Below are 26,407 nucleotides of genomic sequence, written 5' to 3'. Positions count from 1 at the left end.
GCCCTGATCACTCGGCGCTGTCAGTGGGTGCAAGCGGGTGGCTGCCAGCCCTGATCGCCCCTCAGGGCTTCTCCACCTCCCCCTGCTCCTTAGGGGTGATCGGGACCAGCAGCTGCCTCTCACACCCACTGCCGGGAATGGCCCGGCTTGCACCCGCTGCCGGCCCGTGGCGCCAGTCCTTATCACTCACTGCTGTCAGCGGGTGCGAGTGGCAGCTGCAGGCCCCAGTCACCCCCAAGGGCTTCTCCACTTCCCCCTGCTCCTGTGGGGGAGGCGATCGGGGCAGTAGCCACTGCTCGCACTCACCGACAGCGCCAGCCCTGCTCGCACCTGCTGCTGGTGTCAGCCCCAATCACTCCGCATCATCAGCGGGTGCGAGTGGGAGTGGGGCTGGCACTGTCAGCACATGGGAGCGGTGGCAGCAGGAGTGGGGCTGCCGGCAGACAGGGGATCGGGGGCCACAGAGTGAGGGACCAGGCGGAGGCGTGGAGGATAGGCCGAGACCCATCCCTGTCCCCACCGCAGCCTCGCAGCCCACACTTCAAGGTGCACGAATTCATGCACTGGACCCCTAGTATATATATAAAAGGCTAAGTTGACTCACACACATGTGATACATATAAAGTTCTCGCTGGCGCCAATCACACGTGTGTGTTTCGATCTGTCATTGTTGATCGTGAATTTGGTTGAAACTTCTATTATAGAGAAAGGGCGAATAGCAATATTAAAATATTTTTTCTAATTTCCTTTCAATGTGCATGAATTTGTGCACTGGGTCACTAGTAGTTATAATAACTGCTTTAGATTCCTGTCTGCTAATTCTAACATCTGCGAATTTTTTAAGTTGATCTCTGTTGATTGTCTTTTTTCTTGAGAATAAGTCATACTTTGCTTTTTCTTTATATGTCAAAAAAAATCAGAGATTGTGAAAAACTTTGGATTTTGTTATATTCCTGTGAGGAGTGTTGATTATTTTGTTTGTTTTAGTAGGCAATTAACTTGATTGGACACAAATTGCTACTTTATATCTGCATGAACAATTCAAATCTCAGCTCAGTTGTTTATTTAGAATATAGTTTACCACATACATGTATAGTTCAGAGATCTAAGAATTTTTCTGCCCCCATAGGTGTTTCAAAACAGGCTAGTGTTTAAAATACATTCTGACAGGAATCTAGTTTTTCTTAATTAGTTGTATAAATTGTTGATGCTGATAATCCTACCTGCAAGATTTAAAGTTTAACATTTTGCTTCACCAAATACTATTTACTGGGACATAGTAAAGGGAACATTGGTTTTATAAGAAATTGATGCTTATTAGGTATTAATACTCCAAATCTTTAATGTAAATATGAATCCGAGGCCCCAGTTATGATGATTTTGGACCTGTTCAAAGCAATGGATTAGGAGCCATCTGAAAAAGCAGCATATATCAGGGGTCCTCAAACTTTTTAAACAGGGGGCCAGTTCACTGTCCCTCAGACCGTTGGAGGGCCCGACTATAGTTTAAAAAAAAACTATGAACAAATTCCTATGCACACTGCACATATCTTATTTTGAAGTAAAAAAACAAAACGGCAAAAACCACCTGCATGTGGCCCGCGGGCCGTAGTTTGAGGACGCCTGATACAGATCTTGCACAAAATTATATTCCTTTATTCATAGGAGGAGAAAGATATTCTATAGCAGAACAATTACTTGTGGCCTTAATTAAATAGCTCTTTCTTTAAGGAGATTATCAATCAATCTTAAACTGATGGTACTTTATATGCTAAAATGTAAAGAATCTATCCTAACTAGCATTATGTTTTAGGATTTTAAAGCTGGAAGGGACCCCAGAGACCATGGGTACAAGGCCAGAAAGGTTAGGAAATTTTCCTCCATTCTTTTTGGGACAGCCTCCTTGTAGCTTAGATGGAGAATTAAAGAATTTCATCTTTCGATTTGAAAACTTGAGTTCCAGACAGGATTCTGTCATTGACTATCTGTTTGACTTTTGGCATGATATTTAACTCAGTGTCTACATCAATTTTATCTATAAAATGTGAATAATAGTCTATTTTGCAAGATTGTTTAAACGAAAAGTATTTTGTATTCTGCTTTCAGAATACAAAATGGTGAGAGAGTGTAAATATAAGGGTACACTAGTGAGATGATTGCTATTCTTACTCTGTTATTTAATCCTCTTAAGTAACGTATGCCTAGAAGGAAGGATCTGTAAACTTTTTTAGGAGAATTTCCAAGAGAGAATGATCCCAGAAAGGCCCTGGGAGGGACTCGTGGGACCTTTAAATAGTTGAGAAATGTGAGCTTGGACATGGGATTTATATTGGCTTTGAATCTGTATTAACTGTGTGTATCTACTCCTAGAAACTGTCCGCTGTAGGAAAGTTTATGTCAAACTATGCTTTGGACCACAGGGAGAAAAGGGAGAAGGGTTGGACAAGAAGAGGAGGTGTGCAAGAGCTGAGCACTTAGGAATCTTGTCTTTGACTAATGGCTTCCTGTGCCTGGTCCTAGGTAGGCGGTTAGTAAATATTTGTTGAAAAAAAAATGACTGGAGATACTCTTGCATCTCAATATCTGGATTTGTTTTGGGGTTGCCTTGCCAAGTGTAATCTAGTGTGGTGGTAGCCTGAAGGCTCTCATTTTGTTTACAATTACCTAGTGAAGTATGTTCAAGGCTCAGACTTGTCCAGACCAAAGGAATCCCAGAGGTGGTATGGATGGATTCCATTCTTTCTTTGCCCCCAACCTTTCCCCCGTATGTTCCCAGGGGATTTGTTTGAGCTGAGTCCTGGTTTAGTTCACCCCCTTGCCCAAATCTACACTTAACTCTGTGTTTATTGTAAGAATTCATTAAATGTTTGTTGAATGGGTGAATAAAAGGCACTAAATCTGTAGAAAGGCAAAAGAAAGGTTGTGAGGTATTGAAGCTGCCCAGGTGGGGAATTACAATGAATCAACCAAGGATCAGAGCAAACAAATGACTGTTCTCTCAAACACAGCCCCAGCAAGTTTAGCTGGTTAGTGTTTAGGTTTCCTTGATTGGAAATCAATCTAGGTCTGTCTCAGCTCTTACTGTTCTTGGTCTGACTCTCCAGAAAATAAGTTACTTTTTATCTTAGACAACCCTCTTCCTGGACTACCTCTCAAGTCTTAGGATGCCTTGTTAATAAGATGGGATGGTGGTCTGTCGTTTTGGAAAGATGGTATAAGAGGGGATGTGATAACTGTAATATTCATGTGGTTCTTTATTTTCTTAGTGTTTCCATGTATATTTTCTCATCTTATCCCCTTAATGACATTGTAAAATGTACAAGTTTTATTAACTCATTTTCCATATGAGAAAACTATATCTCCTACAGATGTTATAAGTGGTTAAGGCCTCACAGAAGTGCTAAAGTGGTTGAGACAATTTTTAGTCCTAGTTTTGTGCTTTCTTTGTTTGTATTGTATTGGCTATAATAACTAGCATCACTTATTGAATATATGTTACTAATTAATATATATTACTAATGAAGCATTGTCCTTAAATCTTTTCTCCTTTAATCACATGGCTTGCTCCCTTATATCCTTTCAGTCTTGGCTCAATGTTACCCCTCAGTGAGGCCCTCCTTGGAGACCCATTTATAAATTTATTAATTGTGCCCCTCTTTACTTCTTCCTCCTTCTCTGCTTTTTAAAATATCCTTATAATTGATCACCTAGAACTTATATGTATCTATTTTATTATTGTATATATTTTCTAATCCTATATAATAAAAGAGTAATATGCAAATTGACGGTCACTCCAAGACACAAGATGCCGCCCCCAGTGGTCAAAGATGGCTGCCCCCATGTGGACACAAGATGGCCACCACAAAATGTGTCAGAAGTTAGGCCAATTTGGTGCTCACTGAGTCAGTTGATGAACTGCAGGGGAGGGCAGTTGTGGGCAGTTAGGGGTGACCAGGCCAGCAGAGGAGGGCAGTTTAGGGGGACCAGGCCTGCAGTGGAGGACAGTTGGGGTGGGACCAGGCCTGCAGTGGAGGACAATTGGGGGGGGGACCCAGGCCTGCGTGAAGGGCAGTTGGGGGAGACCAGGCCTGCAGGGTAGGGCAGTTGGGGGGGACCAGGCCTGCAGGGGAGGGCAGTTGGGGGTGATCAGGCCAGCAGGGAGGACAGTTAGGGGTGACTGGGCCAGCAGAGGAGGGCAGTTGGGGGAGATCAGGTCTGCAGGGGAGGGCAGTTGTAGGCGATCAGACCAACAGGGAGGGAAGTTAGGGGTGACTAGGCCAGCAGGGGAGGGCAGTTAGGGGCAATCCGGCCGGCTGGGGAGCAGTTAGGCATCGACCAGGCTGGCAGGGGAGTAGTTAGGGGGTGATCATGCTGGTAGGCAGAAGCGGTTAGGGGCAATCAGGCAGAGGTAGGCGAGAGGTTGGGAGCCAGTAGTCCTGGATTGTGAGCGGGATGTCCGACTGCCTGTTTAGGCCCTATCCTGGTGGGATTGGGCCTAAATGGGTGGTTGGACATCCCTCAAGGAGTCCCAGATTCAAGAGGATGCAGGCTGGGCTTAGGGACACCCCTCCCCTGTGCACGAATTCCGTGCACCAGGCCTCTAGTAGAATATAAACTCTGTGAGGGTGGGGATTTTTTTCTGTTTCATTTTGTGCCATGTCCCCAGTACCGTGAAAAAAGTATCTCCAAGTAGTATAGGGTAGGCACTCAGAAAATATTTGTTGCATGAATTAATAATTTTCAAAAACAACTTTACAAGGTTTACTAACAAGAAAATCTATGCACAAATAAATATTTTGTCCAAAGTCACCCGACTAAGATGTTAGAGAACCTGATTTTGAATTCAAGTATATTTAGATTCAGTGCTTCCCTATATATGTTCACAATACATAATGTGTTGGGCAGGGGATAGAGGGAGTATTGCAGAGTCTGTTACAAGGCATAAAGAACCAGGTTCTGTTCTTTTTCTGTTCCCTTTTTTAGCAATTCACCTTGCTTGATTAATATATTGGAGTTTAGTTTGAGGTGTTTTGTTTTCTTTTAATGGTCTAACACTTCAAAAAAAAGAAAAGATTCATAAACCATTACACTACCTCATGGTGCTTTCCCAAAAAATTATGCAGGGTTGACTTTGAGTTTGTTTCAAAAGAATTGCAAAAATATTGTGTTTAGAGGATACTCCTTAAACTTTGGAAGGAGTAAGAAAATATTAAATAAATGTTTTTACAGCAGAGAAAAATGTTTGGTATTTGTTACCTCTTCCAAAAATAAAAATTAGGTTCCCTCCTACCTCTGGTAAGTGGTAAGCAGTTGAATTCAGCAAACTTTTGTTGAGGAATTAGTTTGTACTGGGCATTGTAGGAAGAGAAACAAAGAATTTAATCCCAAGGATGTAGTTAAATCACAGGAGACTGTTCTCATTTTGGTTTATTTTGCTAATCTCTTGCAGATGATGCCCTGAAATGCCCCCTAGGCATTTAGGAGAGGCAGAAGGATGGTCTAAATAGATGATGGACCCAATTTAGTGTGGTAGTACTTTTGGTTATGTTAAAATTACATACGTTTTTCTAAAATTTTAATATATGGGGGGGTGAATACAAAAACTGGTATTTTCCTAGTTTGTGTTATATTTTTATAAAAGGTTGTTTATTTGACATGATAGTTCATGTTTACTTAACAAATACTGCTTCTTGTGAGTTATCTCATAAAATTTTTACCACAACCCTGTGGTACAGTCACAATTTCTCTCCCTGTTTTAGAGCCAAGGAATTGAGACTCAGGTGTATTAAGTGAAAAGTTATTCTTTTTTTTTAATAGAAGGCTTCGATGCCTTTATTTAAATTTTAGTTTTAATTATAGTTGACATGCAATATTATGTTAGGTTCAGGTGTACACCATAGGAATTACACATTCCTATACCTTGCAAAGTGATCACCACAATATGTCTTGTTTCCATCTGTCACCATACGTAATTGTAATGATATTATTGACACTATTCCCTATGCTATACATTGCATCCCTGAGACTTATAAAACTAGAAGTTTGTACTTCTTAATTTCCTTTCCTTTTTTTTTTTTTTTTTACCCATTCCCCCACCCTTTCCCCCTCTGGCAGCCATCAGTTCATTCTCTGTATGAGTTTGTTTCTGTTTTGCTTTGCTGGTTTGCTTATTTTGTTTTTTTAGATTTCACATACAGTATATGTGAAATCATATTGGTATTTGTCTTTCTTTGTCTGACTTATTTCACTTAACATAATACTCTCTAGGTCCATCCATATTGTCACAAATGGTAAGATTTCATTCTTTTTTTATGGCTGAGTAATATTCTATTATATATCATATCATATATCATATATCATATCATATTATATCTTTATCCATTCATCTATTGATGGACACCTAGGTTGTATCTGTATCTTGGCTATTGTAAACAATGCTGCAATGAACATAGGGGTGCATATATCTTGCCTAATCATTATTTTTGTTTTCTTTGGATAAATACCCAGAAATAGAATTGCTGGGTCCTATGATAGTAATTCTTTTTAAAATTTTTTGTGGAATCTCCATATTGCTTTCCATAGTTGCTGCACTAGTTCACAGTCCCACCAACCGTGCACGAGGGTTCCCTTTTCTTCACATCATCGCCAACACTTATTTCTTGTCTTTTTGATAATGGCCATTCTGACATTTGTGAGGTGATATCTCATTGCAGTATTGATTAGCATTTCCCTGATGATTAGTGATGTTGAGCAGCTTTTCCTGTGTCTGTTGTCCATCTGTATATCTTCTTTTCTTTTTCCATCTGTGTATCTTCTTTGGGGAAAATATCTACTTAGGTCTTCTGCCCATTTTTAAATTGGATCATTTGATTTTTTGATGTTGAGTTGTATGAGTTCTTTATATATTTTGGATATTAAGCTTTTATCAGATATATCCTTTGCAGATATCTTCTTCCATTCAGTAGTTTGTCTTTTCCTCTTATTCATGATTTTCAATAAGAAAATTTTCAAAAGCTGTGCAAAAGCTTTTGAGTTTGATGTAGTCCCATTTGTTTACTTTTGCTTTGCCCGAGGAGGTATAGCCAAAAAAATATTGCTAAGATCATGTCAGAGAGTTTACTGCCTATGTTTTCTTTTCGGAGTTTTATGGTTTTCGGTCTTACATTTAAGACTTTAATCCATTCCCAAAATCATTCTTGAATTAGGTGGTAGGTAGAACCAGGATCGTAATAAATGTGGTCTAACTCTAAACCCCATGTTCTTAACCACTGTGCTATGTTACTTTTCATACTTTTTCCACTGCCAATTTTTCTACATTTTCATTTTTTTAATTGAAGGTGGTTTATTCTCTCCTGAGAACATTGCACATCAACCAAAGTAATATAAATAATATGTCTAAACATTTTAAGTACTATGATGAAAGCTTAGCTGCTAAATGATGAAAAGATGGAGTTTAACTGCTCAGTTGATATGGGTAAAACAGTGATGGGGGTGCCTTCTGTGCTGTTGGGGAAAAGCCTTTTAGCTCGAGTAAAGGGGCCTTATGAGGAAGGGCATTCTAATACTAATGGATCATCCTGCAGGAGCCTAAACAAGGTATAAAAACAATGAAGTCCTTGATATCTTTGAAGAGAAGACTTTAGTCCTTTTCACAATGTATTATTCCATTATTATTATAACTTCAGGCAGTTGGTTCTAATTTGTGTCATTTTGGAATTTCTATGGGCTATTGATTTTATTTGTTGCATTTTTTTATGTTGTTGTTGTTTTTAAGTAAATGCTTCCTAAATAAGAACTTTTATCTAATGGAGTGAGTGAAAAATTGCAGCTGTTGGGCCAGGAAGTAGGATTACCATATAACATAGCGAGCTTCTTTTCATCACCCGGGAGTAAAGGTTGATAACTCTGGCTTCCTTAATGTAGAGCTGTGGTTGGTAAAGCTTTTGTGAGTGCGGTTTCCCTGAAGAATGCAGCAAACCCTTAGCTCCTCGTAGAACTATGAGGCTCTCTTCCAGTATAAAGCTTTGATAATAACTGGGATACTGGGAGAGCTGCTCAGCCAGCTTCTTGGGGGGAAAACAAGGTGGGCCAGGAGAGAGGAAGCAGTCTGACAGCTCCCTATCTCATATATATATATTTTTAAATATATTTTATTGATTTTTTTACAGAGAGAAAGAGAGAGGGATAGAGAGTTAGAAACATCGATGAGAGAGAAACATCGATCAGCTGCCTCCTGCACACCTCCTGCTGGGGATGTGCCTGCAACCAAGGTACATGCCCCCGACCGGAATCGAACCTGGGACCCTTGAGTCCGCAGGCCGACGCTCTATCCACTGAGCCAAACCGGTTTCGGCCCTATCTCATATTTAATAGATAGCTATTTTGAATTTAAAGTAGTTAACTCTCTTGTTTATAGGTTAAGGAAAAATATATGCAGCCTATGTTCTGCATGCCTGTATATAGTATTTGGAAGTTAAAGTATGTGTGTATGCATGCATGAAAGCTTTTAATTCCTGTACTAAATATAGGCCAGCTGACTTCAAGGGTACATATTGTACATTATTAGCCCATGTATGTGCCTGGTGTCCAGATAAGCTGAGATAACCCTGCCTACATACACCCCCACCCCCTCCTGTATACTTGCACATTCTTTGTAATGTACTCCCTTTGAAGACATCAAAATGCAGTATGTATCTATTGTTTACATATACAGTTGTATTCTGTGCATATATTTATAGTGTTTACAACACAGTGTTCACTTTTACATTTGTATATATATATGCCTATACCAATGATAGGAGAAGGAAATCTCTTATGTCTGCCACCACCACCAGGCACTAGTACTTTAAGCTTGAAAATTCTGGTTATAGGTTTCTTGTGTTGTTGTTTTGAAAAAAAAAAAAACACAAAAAAAACCCCCCAGAATAGTCCATTTCCTTGTTCTCTTAATTCCCACACTTTGTGTCCCGCTGTTGTGACCAAGACAGGGGAGAAGGGAGTGTTGCGGGTGGGCACGGCTGCAGCCAGCCAAGGGAGGGGCGGGTTGGCCTTTGGGGCAGGGCAGGAAAAGACCTGTGAACTTCCACCATGCACCTCTCTGCTCCAGCTGGAACTGAAGCTTTGCATGTAACTGCAGTTCATATGTGTGCCTTCTTTCAGTGAAGCCGACCCTGAGCTTCAGACTCAAACCCTCAAAGCTTCGTTTAACTAGAAGGGAATAGATTGAGCTGCCATTCTAAAGGCCAGGAAGACTTCATCATGAGAAATGAATATTCCACCGAAAATGGAAACAAGCTCATTTTACACACATTGCCAGCATCTCAAGGTTGGCTAGTACTCAGAAATGCTGGTGAAAAGTTAGCAGCCAAGATTTCTCCAAATCTCCACCCCCCAACTCCATCCCCCCTCCTCCCCCTCAAAACTGCTGCTCCTTCTAGAAAAACAAAATAACTTCAAATCATCTGCACTGGCAGAATGCATAAACAGAAACTCAGCTCAGAGTGTATTTTAAAATCAGGTAAGAAACTTCAGAGCAGGGACCAGCTCATCCCTCATATATTCCTCGGTGCAATAGAAAATACTTGTAGTAATGATGTGGAGGAATTAATTGCTGCTAATATAAAAAAACTCCTGGATTGGCTAAACACTTTGAAAATCTGGACCCACGAAATAACACATGGCATGATCAAATTGGAAGCTTACCAAGAATTACAAATTATTTCCATATTAGAAGACCGGGCAGGTAGGGATCATGTTGAAATACCTGTTTGTGGGCATTCACAGTGGTTGTTACTTAAGCGGCCTTTAGTCCTTTATATGCTCCAAAGTCCGTGCTGGTTTTTTTTCAAAGTTATCAAGAAATGTCACCGTCACCTCCACCGACACCCATGTCGGGACCACCTTCCAGGGGGAGGCGTTAGCAGTGCATCCCATGGAGACGCGCAGCCAATGGCGAGCAGCCGTGCCCTGGTTCTTCTGTTTGCAATCCTCCCTGTCATCAGGTCGGGGATGAGAAGACCTTGCTAAATCCAGCTGTGAGTTAGAGAATGGTATCAGATGCAGCTTGGCAAGGGAACACACGGAAGAGTTCGGAGGAGGATACAATAAAATGGTTGTGGCTGAGGCAAATATCCTCCTTCCCCTGGTTTGGGACCCACATGGGAAACATTACTTGTGTTGTTGTTTCTAGCAAGTCTTAATAGCAGTGCCCTTTCTGCTTGCACCGAACATTTGCACCTCATCGAATTGATCTGTGTGAGTGTTGTTGTTTTTTCTCAATAAAAAACAAATAAAAATGAAACCTCTCTATTCGTACTTAGAGTTATATGCCTGCGTTATAAAGGCACCTCGATCTCAGGGATTGCTTTGCCACTCCTCAAGTATCTTGAAACTGAAGCCAAGAAGAGCCTTTTCTAGCTGCTGAGAGAAGCACATGGCAAGCTGGCTTCATTGTGTGAAGGTAGGACGAGGGGAGGACGTGCTCCCACCCCCTGCAGGTGTCATGCCATCCTCCAGATTCAGGGGTTCTGGATATTCACAGCTGGTCTTCAACAGCTGAAGAAATCAAATGTTTACAAGACGCTTTCTCTTGTACTGTTATTTACCGTTCGTTTTAAAGGGAATCTGTGTTACAAACATTTGTTACTACAAATATGATACACTGTGCATCGTGTCTTGACTTATCTTTTTGCAATGGGGAATGAGGAGTGACATTATACTTACTATAATTGAGCTGTACTGCCATTACAAGGGCTATGTATCAATGACGTCCTAAAATGGCACAGTACGTGTTATCTTCCATCGGAAAAGCAAGTCAGGTTAACATATTACTAAGAAAGGAGAAATGGAAACATCTAGGTGGTTGTTTGTTTGTTCTTTTATTGTGTCTCAAGATTGTCTTTACAGCCCTAACCGGTTTGGCTCAGTGGATAGAGCGTCGGCCTGCGGTCTGAGGGGTCCCAGGTTCAATACCGGTCAAGGGCATGTACCTTGGTTGCAGGCACATCCCCAGTAGTGGGGTGTGCAAGAGGCAGCTTGATGGATGTTTCTCTCTCATCGATGTTTCTAACTCTCTATCCCTCTCCCTTCCTCTCTGTAAAAAAAAATCAATAAAAAATATATTAAATAAAAAAGATTGTCTTTACAGGAATTGGATTTAATAAGATATTGGCCATGCTGAGGGTAAGGAAGTGGCTAAGTGACAGCAGTGTCCCCGCCAGTGACTTCTTACCACTTCATTGCTGAGCTAACTGATGCTTGCTGGCAAGTATTTGATCAATATGCTCTCAAAGGACCCGTGAAGAACCCTAAAATGCTCTGGTCAGTTGGCCCCTAACTGGAGGGTAGGTCCGGTTTCATCCTTCGTTTATACAGAAAACATTTCCCGAGTGCCTGCAGGGTGCCGGGCTCTGGACCAGGTTGTCAGCTAGGTTCAGGATGAGGTAGTATTTGCATTGGGTGTGGGGGAAACAGTGTGGGGCTAGAATGTACTTGCATGTTCCAGGAGCCCTCCCATCGGATCCTTGGTTCCTCTCGTCCCCACCTCCCCTCGTGACTTGGAATGCCTCTAAGTTCCACCTGGTGTTTATAGGTTTGTACAGATATTTATATTCTAAATAAGAGCTTTCCATGGTAAGAGTAAAGGGGCAGGGTTTTCTTTCCTTTTCCACCATCGTGTCTTTCAAAGGCCACCAGTGAAGTTCTAATTTATGAACCTGGAGACTGTTTCCTGCGTGATTAACATCCTATAAAATTTATCTCCAAAGCTGTGAATTAAACGGTGGAGGATATTCTGTATCCTGTGGCTCCCGCCTCTCCCCCGCTCCACAGCTCTCTCAGCCTCTTGATTCTTCGTAAGGTCAAGACTGGGTTGAGCTTCCTCTTCCTTGTGCAGCAACAGGCTGTAAACTTTCAAGGCCTGAGCACTTGCTTATTTTGGTTTAAAGGAACCTCAGCTCAGGGGCTCCTATTACAGAGGGAAGCGAGGAGAAGTGGGTTAAAGCCTGCCTTTCCCTTTGCTGCTTTTGTTATGATCTGGTTGTTAAGGGTAGAGTGGGGTGAAAACCAGGCCAAGAGTCCATGGAGCCCTTGCGTTGATAACCTTGGCTTTCAGGAGACTTGGGTGGTGCGTGTTTCCAGGACTCTCCCAGAACACCTAACACAGACCGCTGCCCAAGCTGAACCCCGCTGTGACCTTCCCAGCAAACCTTGCATTCTGCTGAAAGAGAGAAGCTGCCACTCTCAGCCAGTTCCCAGAGCCCAGCCGCCTCTGGTTCTCGGGCCTGTCAGCACTTGCCTCCTGTTTTCTCCATTGCACTGCTCCCCAGCTCAGCCACAGGGGCCTCACCTCTCACAGGACTGGGGTATGTGACCCTGGAGCCCAGGGAGCCTTGCACATAAATCTTCCTGGTCCACCTGCAGTTCGTCTGTCAGCAGCTGCCCTGCTTCTCCGCTGGATGTGCTATTCCCACCCCCATCCCCCCTCAGACAACCCCAAGGCCTCTCTGCAGGCCGTTGGAAATTCAGATCGGCCCTGTTCTGCCTCCGGCTCTTCATCTATCTTGCCCTGTTTCATTGCCTGCCATGCCCAGTCTTGGCTCTCCTGGGTGATTTCATGAAGCTCAAGCCAATAGTGGATGAGTAGCCACATCATGTCTTTGGCCAACTGCCATCAGGGCAAGACTTACTTCAGAGCAGAACTAGACAAGCCCAGAATCTCTGATTGGCTTGAACCAGACATAAGCAATATTCATAGGTTATCTACCCTTTTCTAGAACTGGAAGCAGATTTTTCCAGTATGGCAAATAATAGATATTATATGGGGAGCAAATGAACACAGTAATGAATGCATTTAAGTATCTTCTAGATCAGCCGAAACCGGTTTGGCTCAGTGGATAGAGCGTCGGCCTGCGGACTGAAAGGTCACAGGTTCGATTCCGGTCAAGGGCATGTACCTTGGTTGCGGGCACATCCCCAGTAGGGGGTGTGCAAGAGGCAGCTGATCGATGTTTCTCTCTCATCGATGTTTCTAACTCTCTATCCCTCTCTCTTCCTCTCTGTAAAAAATCAATAAAACATATTAAAAAAAAAAAGTATCTTCTAGATCAGTGGTTCTCAACCTTTCTAATGCCTCGACCCTTTAATACAGTTCCTCATGTTGTGGTGACCCCCAACCATAAAATTATTTTCGTTGCTACTTCATAACTGTAATTTTGCTACTGTTACGAATCGTAATGTAAATATCTGTGTTTTCCGATGGTCTTAGGCGACCCTGCTAAGGGTCACCCCACAGGTTGAGAACCGCTAGCAGGGTCGCCTAAGACCATCGGAAAACACAGATATTTACATTACGATTCGTAACAGTAGCAAAATTACAGTTATGAAGTAACAACGAAAATAATTTTATGGTTGGGGGTCACCACAACATGAGGAACTGTATTAAAGGGTCACAACATTAGAAAGGTTGAGAACCACTGTTCTAGATGCTAGGCACGGTATTAAATAAAAATGCAAAGTGCAGAGTGGTTCCTGACTATGGATTTGATCTAATTATCCTGCTTATTAGCTGAGTGACCTTGGGCAAGTTAATCTATCAGAACCGTCTATAAAAATAGCATATAGTGATTTCCAAGGGTTGTGAGGATTAAAAGGCATCATGTTAGGTTGCACTTTCAAAGTGCCTGGCACATAGTAAACAATCAATAAGTTGGTTTGTTAGGGGAAATAGAATCCTTAAAATAAGGAAAGATCAACAGTATGAATCAGGATATGAGTGGCACAGATGGTGAATCCTAGGCAATTATTGAATAAGAGGGTCTAACAAGCCTTAAAGAGGCCAAAATTGGATTGGTACCGGGAAGAATGAGTATAATTTAACTAATTTGATCTGGGAGAGTTCACATTTTTCTGCAATTTGGGGGTGCTTGTGTAACCGAAAGAGAATAGAGTAGTGCTTAGAAGAAGTGGTCTCTGTTTTCTACATTTATTCAGCATGAGTTTGGGCACACCACTGAGCCTTGACTTCCTGATTGTAAAAAAAAGAACGGGGCTGGGGAATGCCTGCTCTCCCCAGCTCTCAGGGTTAGTAGAAGGGACACTAGAGATGAGTCTCGTAAAAATGCTTTAAAATGCAACATAAGAGGGAAGTCATTATTGGACCCTTAAGAGTAGAAAGAGGGGATCCCAGAAGACTCCTTAGCTCCCTAAGACTGTCATCATGTGACTTACATGACAGTGCTGTGGAAGAAGCACTGACAACCCTAGAAAGGTCACAGCCCACTGTTAACACATCCACCCTGACGCCTCTCCAATTGCTGAAAATACCTTCTTGGGATCTCCATCCAGAGGACTTGAGTCAGTACATCAAATCCTCCAGACAATAACAACAACCACAGTAATAGCAAATAGCAGTTACAACAATAGGAAAGCAACAGCCAGGACCATTTCTTTGGCACTTACCACATGTTCCACACTCTGCTAAATATTTCTCAAGCAACATCATGAAGTGACTAGTGTTATTTCCAGTGTAGAGGCCATTAAGTTGGCTTAGAGAGATAATTTGCCTGGTTCCCTTAGTGAGTGATAGACTAGATTTCACTCAAATGTATTTGACTCCAAAGCTTAAGCCCCCTTTTGCCATTTTGCTGTTCATACCCACTATCCCCCCAGACCCTGTACCAGGTTTCCTGTGGAGGATTAAGCATGAAGATGAGTTAAATGAATAAAATGGTTACTGCTCAGCCCTGGCTGGGTGGTTTGGTTGGGGTGTTGTCCCATACACCAAAAAGATTGCGGGTTCGATCTGGTCCAGGTGCCTTTGGTGGGCAACTGATTGATATTTCTCTTTCACGTCAATCTCTCTCTCTCTCTCTCTCTCTCTCTCTCTCTCTCTCTCTCTCTCTCTCTCTCTCTCTCTCCCCCTCTCTCTCTCTCTCCCTCCCTCCCTCCCCCCTTTCCCTTTCCTCTCCAAAAATCAATAAACATATCCTTGGGTAAGGATTTTAAATATGGTTAATGTTCAGATAGTCCCTCTCCTTTTACTTATAGCTGTTATTGGAAAATGTAGACCCCCCATTTCCCTATCAGCAGAACATACACTTTCTAATCCAGAGGCTGGGGTATAACAATAAGAATAATGCCTGTACTTATTATGGGCTTTATATATTCGTTGTTTAACTTGATGATCACAATAAGCTCCTGAAAGGGATATGATTCATATATTACTCATGAAGAAACTGAAGCTAAGGGTAGTCAAAGGACTTGCCCAAATTCCCACCAATAATTCGGAGAAATGTTTGAAATGTTAGAACTACTACTAATAAAAATAATAGCAAGGGTAGAGCATTTCTTATAGCCCATATACAGTGTGCAACGTGAAACAACAGGATGTTTTCTACTTGAACTTTGGAATGCCATGGTATGTTGAGAGATGTTAAATATTTGTGCTTGCTTACACTTAAAAATATTTCTCTGTCACAAATATTTAACCAAATCCTGGAACTTGCTGGAAAGCAAAAGGTTTATTCTTGAGTCATAGGGCTGGAATTGAAGGACGGGGGATCAGCTATTAAATTCTTACCATGACACAAAGGTTTTTGAATGTCAAATGTTAAACTCTTCTGCATTCAGTAGGAATTTTGCTATGAATCTTGGGTCCCCTGGGGTACCTTTCCTGTCTGTGCCTGTCAGCTTCATCATTCTATATTTTAAATAAAGCTTTCCCTAACATTCAAAACTCTTCCAGCCCTTCCTTTTAGGAAGCAGACATAAATAAAGTGTGTACTATGCCTTTGCATTTTTGTTTTCTTTTACCTTTTTTCTAACCGTGTGCCCCCCCTCCCCCCCCCCCCCAATCTTCAGAAGTGTAAAGCTAAGGTAAAAAGAGCTTTAAAAAAACGGGCTCTGGGGAAGTATGCAAATGACAGAACTGTCTATGGGAAAATTAAGGGAAGTGAAATTCAGCAAGAAAGAAATTCATTGATGTTGTGATGAAACGTTGTCACTGGAGATGATGACAAATTAGAATCCGTTCCCATGGGGACCAGTGCAGTACCTACTGATCATTTGACCCATGGCTGGATGTTGGCTAGCCAAAGAATTGACCCAAAAAGATGACAAGATGGTTTTAGTCCCGTTGTCTCATCAGCATTCAGGAACCCCTTAGGGGATGAAAGGGAGAGGATAAAGAAGGATAAAAGATGAAAGCTGAGCTGTGGAAAGAAAAATGTTTTTAATTACACTGAGGAGGATTGTGGGTCCACCTGTAGCTTTTTGTTGAGAACATCCTTTGTTTTCTCCTGTCTGCAGAGATTATGGCAGGGTACGGACCCAGGATCTGTCTGGCCTCCTGGAAAGGTCTGTGCTGGTAGCCGGTCCCCTTCAGTGTAACGGACACATTCAGGATTTAATCTCTCTGTGGGCTATCTTTCCTCTAATAGAGTCTGTTACGCCTGCCGAGCACCCTGGATTTGCTTGACATGCTAAAAGAGATTGCTTTTAGAGAGAGAGAAAATACCCTGCAGTGGAGCCTGGGTTGAGGTTTCCATAGTGAGTCGCTATCACATGTCTTGTCTGAAGGGCACAGGGAGGTCATCTCAGGCAGTGGGGTCAAGGGAGGCCAGCTCACGCCCTGGGAGTCAAGAGACCCTTAAGCTCCATATGCCTCAGTTTCTTCACTTGTAAAATGAGAATTATAATTTCATCTCAACACGGTGATGGCAGATAAATCAATTCAGAGGAAAATATTAAATTCTGAAATTCACTTCCCTGAAGGAAAGGAACAATACATCCACTCCATTCTCTTTCTGGGCTACCAACAAATGGACAACCTCCCTGGAGTCATTAGAATGGTTCAAGTTAGTGTGATGTAACTTATACCACAGTAGTCAGGTAATAACAGGTAGGCATTGTTTGGGAGAATACATTCTTTCATATTGGTGGTAGAATTTGGCAGTTCTAAACTTCCTCAATGTCTTGATTTTCATAGGAATTATGAAGAATTCTAAATGAAATAATTAATTTTTAAAGATGTAATTCTTACAAAGTATTAAGCCTGTGTATGGCTTACGGTATTCTGCCAAGAATTTCACAGCATTTGGTAAATGCCTTTGAACAGAAATGGGGGAGGAGTTATCAGTCTGCATATCACAGAATGTTGCATGCTGGTTGAAGGCTCAGGCTCTGAAGTTAGAACACTCCTGGGTCTAGGTCCCAGCTCTACTACTTACTAGTTTTGTGTCCTTGAGCAAGTCATTTAACCTTTGGTGTCTGCTTCAGGGAAATGGAGGTGTGTACCTTACAGGGTTCTTTGAAGGATTAATTGTTGTATGCATGTACGGTGCTTAAAATAGTGCCCCACGCAGAGTTAGCACTCAGCCACTGTTAGCAATTACTATATTTTCGTAAATACAGCAAGATGGGGTGTCACGATGTGAAAGCCGAGGGGTTTCTGACAGAGGTGGGGACCCAAGTGGGCAGAGCTTGAGCTGGAGACCATGTGCTCATTGTCACGTGTGTCTGGGTTCTGCATGCCGGGTACTGCCTCCACTGGCGATGAAAAGTGAAGCTTGCAGCCCACCCTAACCGGCAGACATCCTGTGGCTCTGGCCTTGGCTGATGGTGTTAACAGAAGTTCCATTCACACAGTCTGTGATTTGTCATATATGTTATCTCAAGCCACCTTTGCAGCTTCTTTGAAGTTTGGTTTGTCTGGGGCGCACCATAGCTGAGCAGATGAATATCCAGGCTTTGCAAACCAGACAGCTCTGACTTTGAATTAAGCGAGTGGGTTCTTTTAATTATTTTGCAGCTTTGGGCCACAAAATACCCTCATTGTTATAAAAATGGTAATCCTACATTATAGGGTCCTTGTGTCTAACACATGGGTAAATACCATTCTACAGTGGCTATTATAATTTTCTGAGGGGCCCTGAAACCTCTTTACAGCGGGTTTCTAACACTCAGGCTCTCCTCCTGATCATGCTGATGATTTAGATATGGCACAGGGGTCTGAGCAGCTTTGTCTGGTGTGGCTTCATTATGGAATTCTGCCTATTCCAGCTGGGCCAGTTACTTGTTGCTGCATAACAAACTGCCCCAAATTTAGTGGCATAAACAATTTCATCTTGATGTCCATGGATTTTTTGGGGGTGATGAATTTGGGCCAGGCACCGCAAGGATGGCTTACCTCTGCTCCGTGATGTCTTGGTGGCGGGGGGGTGCTTCATGAGGGACGACCGAGGGCTGGGATTACCTGGAGGCTTCCTGACTCCTATCTGGAGCCTGGGCTGGATGACTTGAAGACTTACCCAGTGGGAGCTGCCAGCCAGGCACTGAACTGTGACCTCCGTGTGTCGTGGATGTCGTCAGAGCATGGTAGCTGAGAGCGTTCCAGGAGAGACGGGCAGAAGCGCGGCCCTTCTTGAGCTAGCCTTAGAAGTTGCAGAGTCGTTTTCGCCGGGCTCCACTGGGAGAAGCCATCGGAAGCCCACCCAGATTCAAGCAGTGGGAGTAGAAGGAACTAAGACCCACTTGTCCGTGGAGAGGCGTGTTCAGCCAATTTTTATCAATTTGTGGGATTGTGGCTCCTGTCTAGGGACATGTTAGGGCTTCTGACTTGTACGTATAGCAAAGCAGGCCACACGGTCTCTATTGCAACTACTTACCTCTGTGTTGTATAATGGAAGTAGCCATAAGCGATATGTAAACAAATGGATGTGCTTTCATAAAACTTTACTTACAAACATTGGAATTTGAATTTCAAATAGTTACATAGCATAAAATGCCTTTCCTTTTTAAAGACATTTAAAAATGTAAGTCATTCGCCCAGCCGGCGTGGCTCAGCGGTTGAGCATCGACCTATGAACCAGGAGGTCACAGTTCGATTCCTGGTGCCCAGGTTGTGGGCTTGATCCCCAGTGCAGGAGGCAGCCAATGATTCTCTTTCATCATTGATGTTTCTATCTCTCTTTCCCTCTCCCTTCCTCTGTGAAATCAATAAAAATATATTTATAAATAAATAATAAGTAAATAAATCTGCAAGTCATTCTTAGCTCCTAGATCTGACTTTTTTTTTAATTAGAATTTTCTAAATGTGTAGAAGAAACACTTGAATATTTTTCATGTGTTTGTGAATGTTTCTATGTATGTGAGGGAAGGAAATGATTGTCAATTTCATTTTCCCTTTAGAAATGAATCTGTGAAGATATTTGGAATGGCAGTTATTTCAAGAATACCTTATTTTCAATGATAGACTACACTCTTGATACTTGTAGGTGGAAAATTCATGATATTTATTTCAGAACATAGAAAAGAGAACTTAGTCTTGGAGTTTCCAGAAATACATATTATTGTATATTTTTTAAGTAAGCACTCCATGTTTTAAAGAGGTCATTGATCCTTAGATAAGGGTGAGGACTCTCGGGGATCAGATATTTTTTACCTTTATTAATTTTTTTTTGTCTGACTATAATACCAGGCAGTGTACTAAATGCTGAAGATAAAGAAATGAACAACAAGATATATACACTGAATGACCAGATTATTATGATCTCTGAACTCAGTGTATATCCTATATAATAAAAGGCTAATATACAAATTGTCCCCTCGACCAGGAGTTCGACCAGCAGGCAGGCCGGCCAACCGCCCATGTCCCCTCGCCCTGGCCAGGCTGGCCAGACCCCCCACCCATGCACGAATTCATGCACTGGGCCTCTAATATATATATATATGTATGTATATGTATATACACACACACACACACACACACACACACACACACACACACACACACTGAGTGGCCAGATTATTATACGTTCAGAGATCATAATAATCTGGCCACTCAGTATGTGTGTATATATACTCAAGTGGGTCCCTCAGCCTGGCCTGCTGCTCCCTTGCAGTCTGGGAGCCCTCGGGGGATGTCTGACTGATGGCTTAGGCCCGCTCCTAAGCAGGCAATTGGACATCCTTAGGGCTGCTGCAGAGGTGGGAGAGGCTCCGCCCCTGCCGCTGCGCTCGCCAGCCATGAGCCCAGCTCAGAGCTTCTGGCTGAGTGGTGCTCCACCTGTGGGAGCGCACTGACCACCAGGGGGCAGCTCCTGCATTAAACATATGCCCCCTGGTGGTCAGTACGTGTCATAGCGACTGGTCGTTCTGCCATTCGGTCGATTTGCATATTAGCCTTTTATTATATAGGATAGTGCTTGCCCTTACAGGGCATAGAGTCTAGTGTGATAACCAGCTGTTAAATAGATGATAGCATGGAAGTGTAATGAGGGGGGAATAGAGGGCACCATGAGAATATACATTAGGTTTAAGCTGGAACTTTTACTCTGCCTGTCCCTCAGCTGCCCATTGACTGTGAGAGGCTAGGAAATAGGGATGGGTACAATAATGCAAACTGCTGTTTAAAAAAACATGCCCACACATCTGCCGATGAGTGGATAGTCCTATAGCTCTGTATTTGGGTTACATTTTAAAGAACTGTAGGCATATGTGATCCCTCTTTCACATTTCTTTGAGAAAGGAAAAAGAAGGATCAAAGTAGAAATTTGTAAATATTGAAACTGGTTAGGTCTTTTTTCTCCTTAAGGTACCCTTTTGGATGGGAGGAGAACTAACCTGGAAGAACAGCCTGGAACTGATTGACTGAAATGCAAAATTGGGATAATTGTCTTTGATTTTTCACTCCATTAGGTTTTCTCAAGCGGGGCACTATTACCATTTTGGGTTGTATACTTCTTGGTTATGGGGCTGTCCTGTGCATTGTAAAATGTTAGGAGTATCCTAGCCTCCACCTACTACATGCCAGTAGCACCCCACCAAGTTACAACAACCAAAATTGTCTCCAAACTTTGCCACATGTCCCCTTGGGGGGTAAAACCACCAGTGGTCTAAGTGAAGATGGGAAATGAAACTGTTTCTCTACATTTATTGCAAAGACCCCAGCGAGGGAAAAATATACATTTCTTTTTCATAGTAAGAATTCTAGCTCAGGGAATAGAATTGCAGGTGGACTTGTTAATATTTGAGTCACAAAATTCCTCCTTTCAAAATGCTGAAATGAATTTGGACAATCCATTATCAAATTACACATTATACTCGTTCATGCTCTCGTTAAGTCCAGAAATTCTTCTAAACGCTGTAGTTTGTGCAGTATTTACCAAAGCTGAGAGAGAGAGAGCCTTATTTATCTAATTGAAACTTAAAGTTTCCAAATATCACTAGGATGAGATCAGATTTTACAATCGACTTGAAAATAACAAGTGAAGATATTTTGAGTTGGCTCCATGTTCTTAGCCTGTAAGCTGTTGGATTTGTGTGAGAGGCATGACCCAGAGGAGGTGATTAGTTCTCCACTAGTATGCTGATAATGAATAGCTCTACAAAACCAATTAGCTATAATTCTATCAGTCATTTCATTTGGGTAACGTTCTGTTTAAGGGGAAGGAAAACAACACTGTTTTCCTTGGAGAGCTGTAATTAAGCTGTGATGTTTGATGGGAACAATGGAGGAAAAAGCAGACTGCGTATCCATTTGCTTTTGTTATTCCTACATGAAAGTAAATTATGATGAAGTGCTCTGTTCATAACAGTTAAGAAAGACATTTGTCCATTTTAAAGGTGGAACAGACCAAATGAGTGTATTTCTAATTCTACATTTTGTTTTATACGGATATCTGCATTGCAACACCCCAGGGATTTCCCCTTCACATGGAAGACGGTGATGGTGACTCCAGAAGTTGTGTAGGCCGAGACACTAAATGTCATTTTCTTCCCTGTTATGTATTTCCCCCCTGAAAAAATCTGTGAATCCAGAACCACGTGGAGTAGGGTTTTTCCTTCCAATCACTATTGTTGCTCCATAACTCCCAGTGCCCATTGTCATACTGACGATCATAGCAATAAACTTTGTTTTTCTTTATCTAGCAAGGCATTTCATGGGCTGGTGCTGCTCTATTGAATTTGGACACGTGAAAAGTTCTTAATGCATAATCCTCTGTTTTAAGACAGAAGATACTACTTGATTGTTATCTGAGTATCCTTCTGTGACTTCTGGGAATTTTGCAAGTTTTAATCTCAATGTACACAGTGGAATAAGACTTGGATGTGTGTTGTTTTACCTGAAGTTTAATACATGCTGTTTGTTGTGGGGGTGGGGCAATGGTAAGATATGTACACATATAATACCTTAATAAAAAAAAACATTAAAAAAAATAATACATGCTGTTTGTGACACACATTAGCTTAATAGAAAAAGTATAGTAGGTTATTGTCTTGGGCTTTTGATTTATTTTGCTCTCTGTTGTCCCCCAGCTAGCCAAAAAAATCCGAGAGAAGTTCAACCGTTACTTGGATGTGGTCAACCGGAACAAGCAAGTTGTAGAAGCGTCCTATACGGCTCACCTGACCTCTCCCCTCACTGCAATTCAAGACTGTTGTACGATCCCACCCTCCATGATGGAGTAAGACTTAAACGCTTTTGTTGTTGTTCTTTAAAGCAGGAATTGAACTGTTTTCCATTCATTGTTTATTGCAATGTATATAGTATTCCTATCTTAAATAAGTCCTTTACTATTACATAGACAAGTAATCTTTAAAGACTCACTCTTCTATATACAGGGAATTCCTGGACTCTCCCTGCTCATCTTTTTGTCATGCTGGAATTCAGGTTCAAAAGTATCAAATATTGTTTGAGTGCAGAGTTGACTAAGTCTGGAAAGTTGCAAACATTTTGTCATGTGTCAACTAGTAAGTCATGAATAAGGTCATCTTACTGATTCTGGTAATTTGCCTGATTTAAGGGAGTGCGTTTCATCTTTGATAAGAGCAGTAAAAATTCCTACTTATTTTAGTGTCAATACCACCTTTAAAACACCAGGGGAAATGTGGCTTCAGATGATATTGAAACAGAGTTAGTATCTGCATGGTTGCAGATACTTTTATTTATTGGGCTATGATATTTATATCTGGAAGAGTGTAGGGTCATGTGATGCTGGGAATTGTTTGTGGTGAAAAGAACACTCATCTAGAGGTACAAAGAACTTACTTTTCAGTTTGACTTGGCCTTTCATTAGCTGTGATGTTAACCAAGTTACTTAATGTTTATCTTTATGTGCAGTTTCCGTTCAGTGGATAACAAACCTTATTATACCAGTTTCCTCCGCTATTTAGAATGTGTACAAGGTGTTACCATACTTTAAAAACTATGAGTGGAAATATTACCATAATTAGTATGTATTACTTCTCTTTTTGCACAATAAATGTTCTTGAGGTTATGCAAAGGATGGATGCAATATAGTTTTTTAGTGGTTAAATGATGCTTTGTTTCTACAAGCAAGTTTTTACTTATAGTTTCTTGGTGGGCTACATTGGTAGCAGGGCATCCTTCAGATATTTTATTTCTTCATCTGTGTAATATTATCATGAGCCTTCTCTCTGGCTTTCCCTGTCTATGGCCCAAAGCAGCTCACATTAGTTGTTTACTAAATTAACTGAAAAGTGTATACAGTTTGGAACGAGACTACCTGGATATAAATCCTACCTACAGCACATAACATCAAATACATAATGTCTTGTGTATTTGATGTCTTTGAGCCACCCTGTCTTCATCTCTAGAATGGGAACAATAATGAGTACTTCACAGGATAGTGTAAACATTCAGTGAAGTCAGTGTGAAAATACTTTGTAAACTGTAGTGTTCTGAACAAATACTGGTCACGATAGTTATATGTTCCCATTGCATAGTGAACATTTTATTTTTTGCTTACTAGGTTTAATCAAAGGAGATACCCATATCTATAATTGACATCAGTAACGATGTTTTTTGACAAATTAATCTCTTATCTAAAAATAAATATAGGCTCCAGTAGTTTTTGAACAAAAGAAAAAAAATCACTTTTAGGACTTAGAGAAAAGATAATATAGTAAGGGAGAAAGAAGCCCTTAGAGCTAGACTTATACTTAACCAGTGATTCTCAGTCACCAGAGGTGATTTTTTTCGTTTTGGCCCTCAAGGGACACTTGGCAATGTCTGGAAACATGTTCAGTTGTCATGGTTGGAAGGTGGGGATAGTTGCTACTGGCATCTAGTGATTAGAAGCCAGGGATGTTGCTGCTCAGACCCTATAATGCACAAGATAGCCCCCCAGAACAAAGAATTGCCTGGCTCAAGACGTCATTGGTGCAGAGGTTGAAAAACCCTGTTTTAGAAGATTGGAGAGATCTTCATGGTTTCCTAAGTGGTCCTATTGCTGTAGATGAACCAAAAAGCTTAAATAGACCGGTGTCTACTGGTGAATATGTCTCATTTCTATTACTTGCATGTGTCAACTAGTAAGTCATGAGTAAATGTTTCATGAATTTCTATTAATGTTTCCTTTAATGTAGAACTTAAACATATCATGCATTGTTGATGGTGAGTCTGCCTCCCCTGCTGTTCTGGGCGGGAATTACACCTCATCCATTTTTACCCCAGCACCTGCCAATTGGGTTTAATTACTATTGGTTGGAATCAGAATTGATTTGAATATGGGGATGAGTAAGGGGATGTCCACTTTCAAGAAATTTAAAGATTATTGGGTGAGGGGTAAATACTGAACATAATTTGTAGTTAAGACAAAATGTGACACAGCAGAGAGGTGCTGTGGTTCCTCGAAGCAGAGAAATATACCAGGTGAATGGCATCACTAAAGACTAGACACTTCAGAAGTATGCTTCGTATTTGATCTGGTCATTTGGAGGAATAGCACAGAAAATAATCAGACATGTTTATAAAGATAAACGTGTCAAGAAAGTCATTGTAGTGCCATTTAGAAGAGAGAATATTGTAAAGACCCTACATTTCTAACAGTAGGGGATTCATTAAGGCAATTGTATCATATGAAAGTGAGAAGATAAAATGCAACCATGCTGTAGAAGAGTATTTGCTTACTTGGGAAAATGACCATACCTGCATACAAACACGTACATAATACACATACATGCACACATTAAAAGTTTGGGAGGAGTTACACCAATGTGTTTTGGGGTAAAGACAGTGATTTTCATTTTGATTATGCTGAGATAAGGGTGGAGGTCTGAGATGGCCATCCAGATGTTTGGTAAAACCCAGTGGTCTACCCTTTAGTGCATACAGTAAAACATAAAATGTAGCTTCTACCCTCCAGGAATTTTTCATTTAGTGAAGATAACATCCAGGAGACCTTACCTGCGCTCCTATCAGGATACATGCTGAGCAAGCAAGTTAGTGTGCAAGGCTGTTCCTCCTTCAGAGGTTGGACTTCTGCATTGGAGGTTGAATGGGGACTTGGCAGAGCTCTGATGCAATCTTCTCTCCTCACTAGTGGTTGACAGAACTGAGAACTGCCATTTGGGATGAATCTTGTAAAACCAGAGCCGTGCTGACTCTAAAGTTGAGTACTCAGAAGATGTACAGATGAGCAAAAGACTGGTCCCCTCTGGTGGAATGTTAGGGAGATATCTGATAAAACCTGTTTGCCGCGGAACTAGCAAGTCATGACTACCCTTTGTCTTAACTGAGTCTCCTTGGCTGTGCAATGAGCTCACTTTCTAGGGACATGGGTGTAGGAATTTTTGGAGTGAACTCTCAGCTGAAGCTTTTCTAGCCATTGGCTTAAACAATAACACTTTCTAAAATTATATACTCTCCCACCTTTTAAAATATATATTATTGATTTTTTTTACAGAGAGGAAGGGAGAGGGATAGAGAGTTAGAAACATAAATGAGAGAGAAACATCGATCAGCTGCCTCCTGCACACCCCCTACTGGGATGTGCCTGCAACCAAGGTACATGCCCTTGACTGGAATCAAACCTGGGACCCTTCAGTCTGCAGGCCAACTCTCTATCCCCTGAGCCAAACCGGTTAGGGCACTCTCTCCCACCTTTTTTATGAAGATTCAAAGTGGAAAGAGTTATAGTAAGTGAACGAGGGTAAGCATGCTTAGCTGCTTTTGTTCTAGTCCCTCATAAAACAGTTTTATCTGCATTTTATAACTTTTGTGGTATTCTACTGACCACATTTTTCAGTCCTTTCTTTCCTATTTCCAATCCCTCCGAAAATGTCTACATTTTTAATCGTAGGAAGTTCATGTTGGAGTTCAGTGTGAAAAGGAAGGCTCCCAGTCTTTGGAAGCAATATAAGGACATGACTAAAAATAATTTTTTTTAAAATGCCAGGCACATTTGGTTTTGAGTTATACTTCTTTTACTCATAGTTGACCTTGGGAAGTCACTTCATTCTGAGCTTCAGTTTCCTTATCATTGAGCTAGTACCTGCCTTTCAGGGTTATCTCCTTATCAGTGAGATGAAAAGAATGATAGTACCTACCTCCTCGGGAGATGTTTTTAGGTTATAACTTTTAAATTTGATAATTATGTATTTCAAT

The 26,407-nt window shown here is 41.5% G+C and overlaps 1 protein-coding gene across 2 annotated transcripts in view; it reads left to right on the top strand.

Moving 5' to 3' along the window:
• Window positions 1-26,407, top strand: part of CACHD1 (cache domain containing 1) — a 238,354-nt gene that overhangs the window by 103,365 nt on the left and 108,582 nt on the right. For both annotated transcript variants that reach the window (XM_079777692.1, XM_079777691.1), the window contains one exon: window positions 22,315-22,463. In XM_079777692.1, the coding sequence (XP_079633818.1) occupies window positions 22,315-22,463 (149 nt within the window). The remainder of the gene's footprint in view (window positions 1-22,314; window positions 22,464-26,407) is intronic.

This window comes from Cnephaeus nilssonii (assembly GCF_951640355.1).
Source record: "Cnephaeus nilssonii genome assembly, chromosome: 7".
Taxonomy (NCBI): domain Eukaryota; kingdom Metazoa; phylum Chordata; class Mammalia; order Chiroptera; family Vespertilionidae; genus Cnephaeus; species Cnephaeus nilssonii.
Note: the sequence above shows the minus strand (reverse complement) of the source record. Positions and strands in the feature narration are given on the sequence as shown.